The sequence below is a fragment of the Nymphaea colorata genome, chromosome 13 (assembly GCF_008831285.2).
Source record: "Nymphaea colorata isolate Beijing-Zhang1983 chromosome 13, ASM883128v2, whole genome shotgun sequence".
Lineage (NCBI taxonomy): Eukaryota > Viridiplantae > Streptophyta > Magnoliopsida > Nymphaeales > Nymphaeaceae > Nymphaea > Nymphaea colorata.
The window spans coordinates 12,490,278-12,504,396 of record NC_045150.1 but is presented as its reverse complement, the minus strand read 5'-3'; the positions used below and the strand labels follow the sequence as shown (position 1 = coordinate 12,504,396).

At 37.6% G+C, this 14,119-nt stretch overlaps 1 protein-coding gene across 2 annotated transcripts; it reads right to left on the bottom strand.

The window, feature by feature from the left end:
• Positions 1-340: 340 nt before the first annotated feature.
• On the bottom strand, positions 341-12,774 carry LOC116267298 (serine/arginine-rich splicing factor SR45). Of its 2 annotated transcripts, none has more exons than XM_031648970.2 (12): positions 12,422-12,774; positions 10,565-10,630; positions 7,139-7,227; positions 4,637-4,683; positions 4,446-4,526; positions 4,190-4,355; positions 3,774-4,020; positions 3,625-3,693; positions 1,575-1,694; positions 1,038-1,107; positions 900-937; positions 341-638 (listed from the first exon to the last, which is right to left on the bottom strand). In XM_031648970.2, exons 1-12 carry the CDS (start codon positions 12,616-12,618, stop codon positions 572-574), a joined length of 1,257 nt encoding a protein of 418 aa, XP_031504830.1. In that variant the 5' UTR covers positions 12,619-12,774; the 3' UTR covers positions 341-571. The 2 variants fall into 2 exon arrangements, with proteins under 2 accessions (XP_031504830.1, XP_031504829.1); XM_031648969.2 differs by having other exon boundaries at positions 10,565-10,633; positions 12,422-12,773.
• Between the last annotated feature and the right edge of the window lie 1,345 nt (positions 12,775-14,119).

Here is a 14,119-nt window from a genome sequence, read left to right as displayed (position 1 = left end):
CAAGGGAAAACTTATCAATAACTCTATAACCCGAAAGCAATGTGAAGCAGTTTCCAACCCTGACTGAAACCTTGGGATAAGAAACTTCCCACATCCACCTCCACTGTGGCTGCGACCCCACCAATATATGCCATGAAAAGTTCCTGCTTTGGGTGTGCCATGAAGCGTAAATTAAGGCACATGAATATCTATGTGAATTAGCTCTGTATATGGAAGCAAGTTAAACACACAAGTACAATTCAGACAATTGGAGAATCCAACATAAGAGTTGCTGACACAGGTTCCCAAAAACAAAACAAATAGAGAACAAAAGAAAAGTTCTAGTGAGTCAAGCATATACTGCTCCCAAATCATTCTCAAGGTTGTCAAGAAGCTTTCAGAAGAAATTTCACCAGAACTCGTTACATAACAAGGACATCAGTATGATAAACATTCCTCGCACCCTTTTATGCCCGAAGAACTTCCAAGGCACACCCACAGCGAAGGTTCTGATATATATGTGTGTGTGTGAAAGAGAGAGACAGAGACAGAGAGGAGAGAGATCATACCTGTGGGGGCCACAGATCCATGTCTAATTGGGCTTAGGGGACGGGGAGCCACTGCTGCTGCTGTTGCTACTGCTCTTGCCTCTGGCCGATCTTCACAATAGTAAACAAACATGTCAACTTCTAAGCTTCCAGAAACAGATGATATACATTGGTAGGATTTGTCATTGCTTCGACAAAATCAGCCTAGGGAGTAGTGCATTCAGAGCACTTGTTCACATAAAGAGCTAGATATTCCCCACTTGATGACTTCTAATACAGAATGCATGCACCTACACTCATCTCTGAAAGGAACACAGAAAAAAAGGAAAATGCCAACAACTTATCAACACCAAATGGTTAAAGACTACCTACCTTTTAGGGCTTCGACTTCTTGATATCCTTCTGCTTCCCTGGATAGAAGAAAAATATTTTTAGACAGCAGTACTATTTCAGAACAGAAATGGAACAAACTTGCCATCATCCAACGAAAGAATACAATTTGCAGCAGACCTTGCGTGGGCTTGGAGATCTAGAAGAGGATGAGGTGGACCTTGCACGTCTAGGAGGTCCTGGCCTGCCTCTGGTTGTATTATACAGGAGAAGAAAGTCAGCACCACTATGGATGTAAAGGAATCAAAAGAAACCATCTTACTGCACAAGCAGCATTACATTACATCGTATCAATTTTTGCACAAAATCTCTCCCTCTTTCTCTCTCGTGTTAAAGGTCCTCTACAAATGTGAAGAAAGCACTTGCTTAAAAACCTTCATTAAATTACGTAGTAGAAATTTTCAACTTCTTTCATAGTTTCAGTCCAACTTCTAGATGATGAAGAAAGTCACGTCTGACTCCTTGGAAACAAACATTATTTCTATGATATTGTGATTTCCAATTCAATAAAACTGTAGAATATTTACTGGAGAAAAGAAGCATTTTCACATCAAACTATGTTAGAACATAAAGCATGAATGCACTATGTTTCATTATATTCCAAAATGGCTGCTTCTACGTGCTTAACAAAATCCACCAAGGAGACTATTGGAGTACCTGCGCGGAAGGGAAGATGATCTCGAGCGGGAACGTGCAGGCCTGCGAATAGGAGAGCGGCTGCGGCGACGACCAACAGGTGATCTCCTTGGAGGACTTCGAGCTCGCCTAGGGGGTGAACTGCATAACAAGAAATCTGTTCATTTAAATAGCATAGCAACGATAGAACAAAAAAACATAGTTGATCTCACGGAAGGTGCTTACGATTGACCAAGAAGGATAGAACACGAATATACTCAAAGACCAATGCAATTGAGAAATTAGAACGTTGCATACAATTCCAGTTTCTTAAACGCATAGATCATAATTTTTGGCAGACAAACCGTTTGCATGAAATGAGTACAAAATGGAACATAATCAACAAAATATGAATTCATTTCCTGATTATCAAATGATGCTTAACAATAACGCCAGCAGCTAATAGAACATCCACATAGAACAGACGATTGATCTGGCATATAATATGTGTGTTTCAATAGAAACAGATCTGGACCTCATCTAATCTCTCAATACCCAATAAGACACTACTCACTTCTCCCTTGGACAAAGATTACAAAGCTTCCTGTGTTAAAATTTAAACCAATCCAGTACCAATGTCATACCATACAGTATGCAAAGTAACTTTTTGGACATGTGTTGTTACATACCCTTGTAACTATAGTTATAGGAGTGTAAAGTACCCATGTTCCACGGTATCATATGATACAGCGCCATATTTCAATATAAGATATGCTAGGTAGTTGTGCATGGAAGAGCTCTTGCCATTTTGAGCAAAAAAACATTGATTAACATCAAATTTGTGCATTGACGTATGACACATAAGGTGAGTGCAATAGCTTCCAAATGCAAGCATGATTGACTAGATATCGAGCTTACCCAGTAGGGAGGGAACATATCTAGGAACCGAAAAGGTCTCGACCTACAGGGGTAAGAACTTCCAGGGTAACAACCCTTAACATCTGAAGATCAGAAGGAAGGGTTTCTACTCATTCTGTGTGTATAAAATATTATGTCCACCGAGAAAGGTATAAATTTGAAATTTTTTACCATGCTATTTTTCAACAAATACTTTGAAGTTTGAACTTCATTGTAAATCTATGTTTAGAATACCATAAATATTTTTTCTACTGGTAGTATTTAATATAGCAATGGTTGGATTCACTGGAAGACATGAAGTTTTACACATGGATATTGCCGGTTGGATGCATTTGAAATAGCTGTAACATGTTCTTTTGTGACAAACATTTATGGGCTGAAGTCCATGCTTTAAAAATGCATATGGATTTGCTGACAACATGGTGGTTCATATTTTGTGCCAGAATGCATTTGCATGGTAATGGATCTGGTGGCATGAATGAATTATGGAGGAGTTAATGGTGTAACCTAAAGAACACAAAAGTTGCAATTGACGACCCAAATCCACAACATCAACTAGGCAATTGAATAATCCTTGATTCCAAAAATGAGAACGTTGCCATAGCGGCGAACAATATAAACAACACATTACAAAAAACATAGTAGAGCATGAAAATCTAGTGAAATAGGACAACTTCACATTGCAAAATAACCTAATGAAGCAATCAACCAAACAATTTTCCAACAGTTTTTAAAAATCAAAACAATTTCACTTTCATGTATAAGTTTCAACAGTTTGTGTAGTCTAGCTGTCGGCGCATCAAATTTCCATGGCAAGATATTATGTGCATCCTCAACTTATTGTGATTAAAGCCCATCCTCATAACAGATATATACAGAAACAGAAAGAGACAACTGTATTGTATTTATCCACCTAACTCTTAGCTTCATAGCTATTCAATTGCGAGGGATAAAAAATGTTCTTTTTTAATCAAAACAAGTATACTGATAATTGTAAACTAACATCACGATCATCATTCGACATCTTTGTCAACTCCAGCCACCACACAGAAGATAACTTATTGTTACACATAGAGATAATGCAATCAAGTTGTAGTGGCTATATGCTAGTCCACAACCTCTTTTATATGGGTGTCTCCATGTGTGTGTGTTGTTGATCTAATATGTGTCTTACCGGCGCCTCGGTGGCAATGGAGAACGTCTACGGGCAACTGGGCTACCACGTGCCCTTCTTGGAGACACCCTGTTGACAAAGACATAGTCAGAATCAAGCAGTAACTCAAAACAGAAGAAACAAGCAGATAAAAAGTTAAAGAAGTTAACCTTGGTGGGGGAGATCGCTGCCTTCTATGAGCGGGAGAAGGAGAACGCCTTCTTGCCGGTGAAGCAAGTCTCCTTCTGAGTGGTGGTGATTCACCACGTCGATAAGGTGGAGACTCCATTCGGCGCCGTGGAGGAGAATCAGCCCGGCGTCGTGGTGGAGAATCAGGGCGCCGTCTTGGTGGGGAATCACCTCTTCGAAGTGGAGACTTTTTACGTGGTGGAGATAGTGGTCTTCTTCGAGGGGATGCTAATCCAAAATAGAAAGGCCGGAGCAGAAAAATTACAATCAAACCATGGTCTCCGATTAGAGGATGCAAAGAGGTAGAAAAGAAATTAAGTCTCAACATAAAACGGGAAAGGGAGAGTGCAACAAACAGCCACAAAAGATGCAAAAGAACCGCAACTAGAGAACTTACAATCCCTTGGCCTCTGTGGTGCATCTCTTTCAATATCTGCAGCATTTGCATCCTTCGGTGGAGGCTCCCTCTTAGGAGGTGGGGGTGCAACTTTTGGTGGAGAAGAAACTTTTTGGCGTTGAGGCAGTGTAAAGCGTACACGGACAATGTTACCATCAATTTGGCCCTATTTGGGAGCAAAACAACAAAATAAATCAGACAGGCCTTCACCATTATTTTGGTAAATTCATCACATCTTTATGAGCCCGAGGCATACTCCATCCATGTACAGGAGGGCTTTCTCAGCATCAGGTCTTGCTTTAAATTCAACATAACCATAGCCCCGTGGCAACTGAACCTGAAACAAAGGAAAATACATGGCTTATAGTTTATAGTTTATACTCTTACTGAAATTCAAAAGCTTCATCAGACTGCAAATATGCAAAACAAAAAAACAGGCAAGCTTACACTACGATCCATTGCCAATTCCACATTGACAACCTCCCCAAAGTTACCTACAATATCGAACAAGCAAGATATAAACCACAAATGTATGTGTCATGTAAGACTTAATTTAGAAAGTTTAGAGAACTGTAAAACAAAAAAATTAAGAAAATTATGTGCCAGTATTTCTAATAAACACTAGCACTGAGTGAAATAATTTCAAACAGAAAAATTAAGTACATAATAAAGCTGGCACCGAGGATGAAAATATGGTAAAAGGTTACCTCTGAGTCAAATTTTGCTGAAGAAGCAAACTCACTAGGACACTGTATACTCAATGTGTTGACAACCGTGCCATAAGAATTGATGAAGCCCAACCATAATTGACAAACTTGTCAACTATACCAATGTTATCCGTATCGTATAGGTCTATACGCTTGCGATATGTGATACGCTTGCGTGCGATACGGGCGCCGTATCGTACGATACGGGCGATACACCCCGTATCGTACGATACGGGCGATACACCCCGTATCGTACGATATGGGAGAAAAATGAAAAAGGGGCCTGACGGCCCCTTTTTTGCGTGTTCTTTTAAAAGCTACACTCCTCTCTCTCTCTCTCTTTTCTTGTTTCTAAACAATGCAAGAGACGTGGGAGGGAGAGATTTTCTTCATTTGCATCAAGCTTTGTCGGTGAAGAAGCTTTCTTTCTCGTAGTGGGAAGTGAGGACGGTGGGAAGCTTGGAGAAAAAGGATTTTTGGTTTCTAACACCAAAAAGGTGAGAAATAAATCATTTTCGCCAATGAATCGTTCATTTCTCTTATGTCATACATTTATTTGTATGTTTTTACTTGTTTTGTGAAGATATCATGTCGGACCCTGCATGGCAGTGGGGACGGTGGGAAGCTTTCTTATTTTTGGAATATGTTGTTCATACTTCATATACATGAATGTTCCTTTAAATACATTTTTCTTGATTTTTTCTCGTTTTTTCGTATTTTTTTGGAATTTTTATGATTTTTTTGGAATTTGTATGATTTTTTAATATTTTAAGAAAATTAATTTTACGATACGTTACGATATGGCGTATAGGTCAGCCCGACCGATACGCTACACCTTTTATAACATTGATCTATACCTCTATCTGAGGGTGGACACCAGTTGAGTTTCCTGATTCGACATTGGGCTGGCTTGGGTCACAAGACATGACTCAAGCCTGAAGAATCAAAGTACCAAGTCCCTCTCAAGCTACGGAACCCTTGTAAAGTATGTTTCTTTTTTATTCTTTGATATCCCCTTTTGGTAAAGGTTTTCTCCACTCTCTCCCCCCTTCTTCTCTCTCTCTCTCTCTCTCTCTCTCTCTATATATATATATATATATATATATATATATATATATATATATATATATATATATATATATATATATATATAAGATGTATATCAAGCTTTGTTCCTCAGAGAGAAGGATGCGAAGCTTGGTAACCTGCAATGATATTGCTCTCCAAGGGTCGAAGCTTGATATATGCAAGACGAATTGGACATTTTGTTTGATGTTTCCATGATAATTCGGGGGAGGGCTCAATCCAACTGATGAAAGAGTGACTTACGGTGCTTTACTGCTGTATCGGTTTTTATTTGTTTTTCTGTTGGGCTTTGATTTATGTGGTTCCAATACACCTGGTTTGTAACTTTCCAACTCCTTGTTGGAAGTTGGTCTTTTTGAGAAATGTTAAATTTTACTTGCTCTCTCACATTGAGAGAGGATCTCTCTCTCTCTCTCTTTCTCACACACACACACACACACTGTGTGTGTGTAAGCACCATCAACGTGTAGCTGGGGCAATCACAGAAGAACTGTGGGTTTCAAAAGACTTTTTCACTTTCCTGGTTTCTAATTTTCTTTACATTTACTCTCCTCAGTTTCTCATATTTTTTTTCTCCTCAAATTGCTTCCGTAGATCTCTCTAGCTTAAGCCAAATCCTGAAATCAGCCTTGTCGGGCTCTTACAAGGCTGCCCATCCTGACACCACCTCTACTATGATTACATGATATGAAACTTGGAAAATTTCCAAAACAAATGCAAGCAGAAAAACAAGATTTCTCTAGCTTAGTTTGGGTTTGTATTACTCTGTATACTTGTTAACCTTGAAATCTGAAAAAACAAAGTTCATTAAGATTTCTCTAGCTTAGTTTGGGTTTGTATTACTCTGTATACTTGTTAACCTTGAAATATCAAAAAACAAAGTTCATTAAGAGGAATGATGAAAGATGCATGGAAATAAATAGAAAGCACAACTATAAGCCCGGAAGCCACTATCTCACAGAAATGCAATGGCTATTCCAATATGAGGAGAAAGTTCTATACTACTACTTGTAACCTAATGCAGCTTGTTCTTTTTTTGAGGGATTTTTTTTTGTGTGTTAGGAGATAAAATAGGGTCTTTGGTGTAAGTTTTGCATACCTAGAATTTTTGTCAGTTAAAAACAAAACAATGGAGTAGAACGGCTAGTAAACTTACTAAAGATTTCCTTCAGATGAGCTTCATTCACATTTCTTGTCAGTTGATCGATATGCAGAACCACTGACTCAAGAACCGGAGACACCTTACTGCAATGGAACAATTGCAATTGGTAAAATCACATATACATACTCTTACACAAAGAGAAATTTAAAAATAATTAGATCTGAAATCTAGGTCAAAAATTGTGCGTCTGTGACTTTATTTTTTCACTTATGATAAACATGAAATTTTATTCATGGTAGCCACCATCACTGGAGGGATTCTTCAATATAGGTCCCAACCCCTACCCCCACCAATCAAACAGCGTGACAATGCAGATTACAGAGCCGGAGAAGATGACAGAATGTTATTACCTAGGAAGACAATACAATCTCATAAATAGATCAGTGCCAATTTTGCATGTTGTGTGCAAAATATTTAATGAAATCTTAGAGATTTTTGCAGTTCAACGCAACTATAAAACTAACCACTGGTAGAAAAAAGAAGCATCGACCTATGACATATTTTTTTTCCTTTTTTTTTCAATAAGAAATGAAGAATGGGACACTATTCTCGTGCAGTGGGTAACATCATGGCCTTTCACGTTTGTACGACATTCTAAGTAATCAAAAGGTCCAAATTTCTTCAGCTGATTATTTAATGATTGATACAAGCAAAATTCAAAGTTTCCTTCTTCTTCCGACAGTTTTATGATTAAAAAGAAGAAAGAGTGTCAATGAACTGTCGATGTCCAAAAATATAAGATACCAAAATACTGGTCCTCTAGAGGTCCCAAGGTTTTATAAACAACTCAAATAAGGACAAATGTCTACCCTACCAGCATCTATAAGTCAACAATTACAGTCCAAATGGATTGAATTTGTTTTGCAATTTCTCTTCTTTAAAATTTAAACAAGATTAAACTCAATAAATGTCATATTGACGCCCCTATTTGAGAGAATGGCCATGTCGAGATGCCAGGGAACAGGCGTTGGCATAGGTGCAGGCTTGGACATGACAGGGATACAGCACAGACCACGTAGGGTGCAGTTAACCCACCCAACGCCAATTTGTCCTTTTTGTTTCCTTTATTATATGTGTGTGCCTATGCAGGAAATGATAGAGGTCTCAATCCTTTCCAGTAGGTGCCCTGACACTCTCCTCTTTGACATCTTCCTCTTCCCTCCCTGACACTCTCAATCCTTTCCAGTAGGATCCTATTATATCCTGTATCCTCTATGGCATGTGCTCAAATGCCACAACTGTGCAATGGACACACATTCCTTTAAGGCTTTAACTCTATCTCCCTCGGCCTTTTCTTTCTTTCTCTCAGTTTATTCCCTCTTCCTCTGTCTCAATCTCCTTTTTTTTCTATTTCTCTCTCTCTACTCTTTTTCTCAATGTCTGTGTCTCCCTCTTTCGCTTTCTCTGTCCCTCGTTTCTTTCTCTCCATCTCCTTAGGAATCACTTACATATGTGATTGTGCAATGTGCATGACTAAATGCACGATATGCATGTTGAGTTGGATTATGTATGTAAATAACAATACAACACCGTTTAGGAGTGTTCATATCATTGTCACAATTATCATTCTCGCAACAACACCAGTGAGGCTTTTCTCAGGTATTTTTCGGCAAAGCTGTTCTTCTTGAGAAAATCTTGACAATTTTGAAAACACTAAAAAAATCAAGAAAAAATTACGATAAAATTGTTCGATTTTTGTTTTGGCAAGATTATCAAAATTTCATGACTTTTCCCATTTTTTTTATTTATTTTATTTTATCGTAAACATCGTTACATTTTCAAAAATCTAGCAATAATTGTGACACTGGTCCATATCATAGAGTAAAACAAATAAGGTTACAGCATTGGTCCAAGTCGGTTAAAGTTAGTTTCCGTTGGCCCAGATTTAAACAGCTACTAAATTCAGGCCCAAGACAAATACAACATATTTCATGCTCTCTGACCCAGTTATGTTTACAAGTAAACATCAAACCCACAAGTATCATGGTTGAATCATAATCCAGACCTGCATAAGCTGGGTAGGTTTAGTTAGACTCACTTTAACCTTAATCTACATGACACTTGTTCCTAATTCTAGGCATATACCATCTACTTTACTTAATCAAGCATAGTCCTCTCAAGTTCAAGACTTTTTCAAAAGGAGAAATCATAGGATATTTTCAGAAAAAAATGTTTTTTAGGTAATACAATCTAAATTGTTTAGCAAAAATGTAAAACATTTCAATCTAATATCAAAAGAAAATACCCAAAATGGAGATGATATGAAAAAGAGAACAATAAAACTTCCAAAAAGGATAGTGAGGGTAAGTTCCCTACTTCCTTTAAAATATGAACCATGGGGCCTCTCTTGAGTCCTTTTCTTTTATACATCAATAAAAAAAAAATTTAAGCTTTTCCCATCTAAATAAGCTTTGCTCCTATTTCTAGCAGCCACACCAATCTAGGAAAGGACTGGCAAACCAACAAGATTAAGTTTAGAGTTTGGACAGCGGTTTCAAGATATCAAATTTCACTGATAATCTTTTGAGGTTGTTTTTGGGAATTTTTCTTGGTATTTCAATAAAAGAGTGGCATTTGTGACTATGTGATCAAGTAGGTGAGACTTTTTGCAGTTTTGAACCATTTTCACAATTACCATTTTCAGGTATTAAATGGCCAGGTTTTTCTCGGGTATAATATTGCAGAGTTCTTTTTCTCGGGAAAATCACGGAAAGCTTTTAAAAAGTTAAAAAAGGAAAGATCCTAAAAATAACATCTGAAAATAAAAATCTGGTAACCAAAAAATGAAAAAAAACACCAAAAAAGAAAAAAAAGAAAAATGTGATTTTTCATGTTTTTCTATTTTGGCACTTTTTTCAGAAAAGCATATTTTTTTCCTTTTTCGGCTGACCTGTTTTAAATATTTTTTTGTGCTTTTTTAGAATAAAACATTTCTGTAAAAATGCTTTGAACATGAACAGGGTCAGCTAGCTTCATTCTTGTGAAGAGTTTTCAGACAATTATTGCCCAGATGGCAATTGCATCAATTTCAGTAGAAAAAGATAAATTTGGTAAAAAAAACAACTCAAAAAATATTCAAATTTTTTAACGAGACCATCATCATTTGAAATATTTTAATAATTTTTTCATAAATTTGAAACTTAGTTGATCAAACTCTATAAACATATTTTACATGTATTTTGCACATAAAAATCAACATTAAATTGTGTGAAATATGAATATAATATTTTAAGTTCAAAATAAATGCTCACAATGCATTAAAAATATGACTATGATTTTTTGCTGAACTCATGTATATGCATTAGGTAAAAAATAAAACAGCATAACCGATGGTATGCGAACAGATACAGCATTGATAATCTGAGCAACTAAAAAAGTAAGAACAAATTTCCTTATGCAAAAGACAAAATAAAGGCTTACCGAGCAGGTGATGCTCGTTTGGGTGGGGGAGGTGGAGAGCGTCCTCGCCTGCCTGCTCCAACTGGACTGCTGAGGGAGAGGAAAGAGAAAGACTTTGTTAGAGTATGCATACAAGGCTCTTTCGCTGAATGTCGAACAAAAAAGCGGTCATTTGGCCCTGGATCATTTGTGATAAAAACTAGCTCATTTAGATGGAGGCTGCATTCTAGTGATTAGAGTTAGCAACCAGTAGCAGATATGCAACTCACCATGCTCAACCTAATCCAATCACAAGAAAGCACTCTAAAGTAACTTAACGCAATGCTAGTGTCTTGCATGCTTGAAACCATACAAATCGAGTGGGGGAAAAAATCCAAACAGATATGTAATATACCTTACATCACTGTTTTGCTCTTTATGCAAATTATAGACCCCTAATATATGAGCCATGCAGATCAGAGCCCCAACATGTTGACAGCCTAGATTTTCTAACCCTATCAGTAAAATATGGGGTATTTTAATGATGATTCAATGCATTTTTCATCATATATTCACATGACATTTGAATTTTTCAAATTGATATGCATTCAAGAAGAAATTTGTTTACTTGCTGTTATGTAGTGATAACCACGCAATGGACATACATGCCTCTTACCAAGGAATTGGCCACCACTATGCAATAAAAGAACTGCAAATGTCAAATAAGTTTATTTCCAACATCTATGGAGACCAATGAAGCTTCATGATTTGGGAAAAGACCAAAGAATGGAATAACTTCAGAAAGCATGATTTAGTGAAGGTTTAACATGGACAAACAAAAGAGTAATAGAAAATTATAAATAATAAATTGCTAGACAGTGCTAAGTTGATTGATGCAGAAAAAGAATCCTCAATGCCTCATAGTGGGTATAAATCCTAGTGGGATGTTCTCCGTTGCATGAGGCTATGTCTTATTAACAGGCCAAGATTTCATATGTGGCTCTTTTTCTCAGTAATATAAATAGCTAGAGTTAGCATAGCTTTAATCTCATAATCAGCTAATCTAACAACAACGTCTTCCACATGATTGGTTCAACCTGATATGGGTGCTAAGGTGTTCTGACATTTAGACGGATCCACATTTATCAGGCACCAGAATAATTTGATCCTCTGAGGGAGCACTTCACACGAACAGTACATGTTTTACACGTAGAGGTGAGTAGCCGAAAGGGATAGAGGAAATGAAACAAAATTTTATGACATATACAAACTTCTAACACACTTGGAATGATATTCCTGAAATATCCTCTATAAACCTATTCGGGGTACTGTGACACATACAAACCTCCTACGTCTGGGAAGAGGCACGAAAACTATCACACGCGTTCCCAGTGTGAGTATTTTAGCGAATGAATTTCCTTAGTGATAAAACGCCCTAACAAAACAAAACTTATTTCATATTCTTGTCAACAGACACGAAAATACATGACATTCGCCACAATCGACCACTCGCCGAGCCCATCCCTAAAACAGTGAACCAACATTTCAACTCTTCTTGATAGAAAAATCAGGAAGAATTCATACTAAAAACTAAGATCTAGTCCGGATCCACTCCTGGTAGTAACCCCTAAGAAAACCCTAGCGGCACTAAATTCCAAAGAAACACCTGAATCCGTTTCCTCAGCTGAAAGGAGAATGCCTGAACCCGTGCATAAGTGAGAGGCACCCCGCCTATTGCCAGGATGAATGTTCGAAAACTTTTTCCACAAAGACTTGTAATAAAAAAAAAGAGAGAGAGAATAAAAGGAAAACATACATGAGATAATAAAATCAAAAGTGAACCCTAGGCATTTCCGAATGCCTCAAAAAATGACGAAATGCAATGGGGAAACACCGCACCTCCTCTTCGGCGGGACGGGGCTGCGGCTCCTCGAGCTGTCGCTGGGTGAAGGCGAGGACGATGAGAACGACTTCGAGCGGGACCGCGACCGGGAGCGAGAGCGCGACCGAGAGCCGGAGGAGGAACCGGAGAAGGAAGAGGAGCCGGAGTTGGAGTTGGACGGAGTCGACGGGCGAGCCCTGCCGGGTTTCGCCATTGGGGATAACGGGCGATGAAGGAGAGAGAATGAGACCAAACCCTAGAAATGTACGGTCCCGCCAAACCTGCCTTCCTTTCGAAACCTTGCTTCTTCTTCTTCGTCTTCTATTTTATCGCTCTCCTCTACCCCTCTCCCCCCTAGTCGAGGGTTTTGGGTTTTGGTATTTATATTGACGGACCACAGAGGATCGGAAACTATATCGTCAAATACGGGTCCGAACCTACAAATAAGTGTCGGGAGGGAGCTAACATTTCACATACTCATATCACTTGTTTTAATTGTTCGGCAAAATATTAACCATTATTTAATAACTTCTTTTGATTCTTTACAGGATAAAAAGGGGGGCATAAGTGAGAACATGGTGTTCTTAAATGGGCATATTCAAATAAACATTGATTTGCTCCAATTGTTATGATAGATTAATGAAACACTATTAGTGCTTCAATTACCAATTTATGATAATATTTACGTGCAAATAAATTAGGCTTACATTGAAAATACAAGGTACAAAACGAGGCAACATTATGAATAAAAAGGTTTGCCACTCAAAAGCCATAACGATAAGTACGATGATATGAAAGAAGCACGCTAAAAAAAATTGACATAGAAATTACTTAATGCATCATGTACACTAGAATGGAGTTTCGTCAACAACTAGCAATCAGAGAAGCAAAAAGGAAAATAGGCTTCTCTCATTTACATACTTGTGATCTTACAAATTTGCCAACACGTTCATGTCTATACATACATTGCATTTCAATTACACGTGAAATTTGTCTTGCAAGATGTAACTTCCGCTAGGCTTTGGTTGACATAACTTACATTTGATAATGTCATTTTTGCCTACTAATTTACTTTCTCAAATTTTTATGCACTATGTGAAAACTTGGATCCAAGTCACAATTCTGTAGGTTCTAATGTAGCAAACAGGTTGGATACAGATGCAAGTACACAAATACAAGAAATCAAAACTATTCGAGTGAAGGTAAAAGTGGGTCATAATGATTAACATGTGGAGACTAGCATGCAAGAAATTGAAGCGAGTCGATTGTGAATGGATGTGAATGTTGATACAAATGCTGCTCGAAGAGTAGTTTGATGAGGTAAACAACATGCAAAATATGGTTCCGATTGTGCCAAAAAAAGTTCACTCCTAGTGGTGAAATGGTATTTGGTAGTGATGATTATGCACATCGATTTTACAATCCATATGCTAGAATGAGTGGATTTGAGACACATGAACATGGTTCAAGAAGAAACAAATGAGTTATTTAGAAATGATTTACTTGCAACAAAGAAATATTTAAAAAACAAAAAGGTATGGAGAAAAATGTGTATGACATTAAGAGATGTGGATGCAATGATCGATAATCATTAACCTCAATGAAAATGGATGCATATGAGAAGAATATTGTCCACACAATGGTTGAATCAGGAGCTAAACCCAAACAGGCAATTGATATTCTAGCAAATTATTTTTTAAAGTCACCCTTTTGGC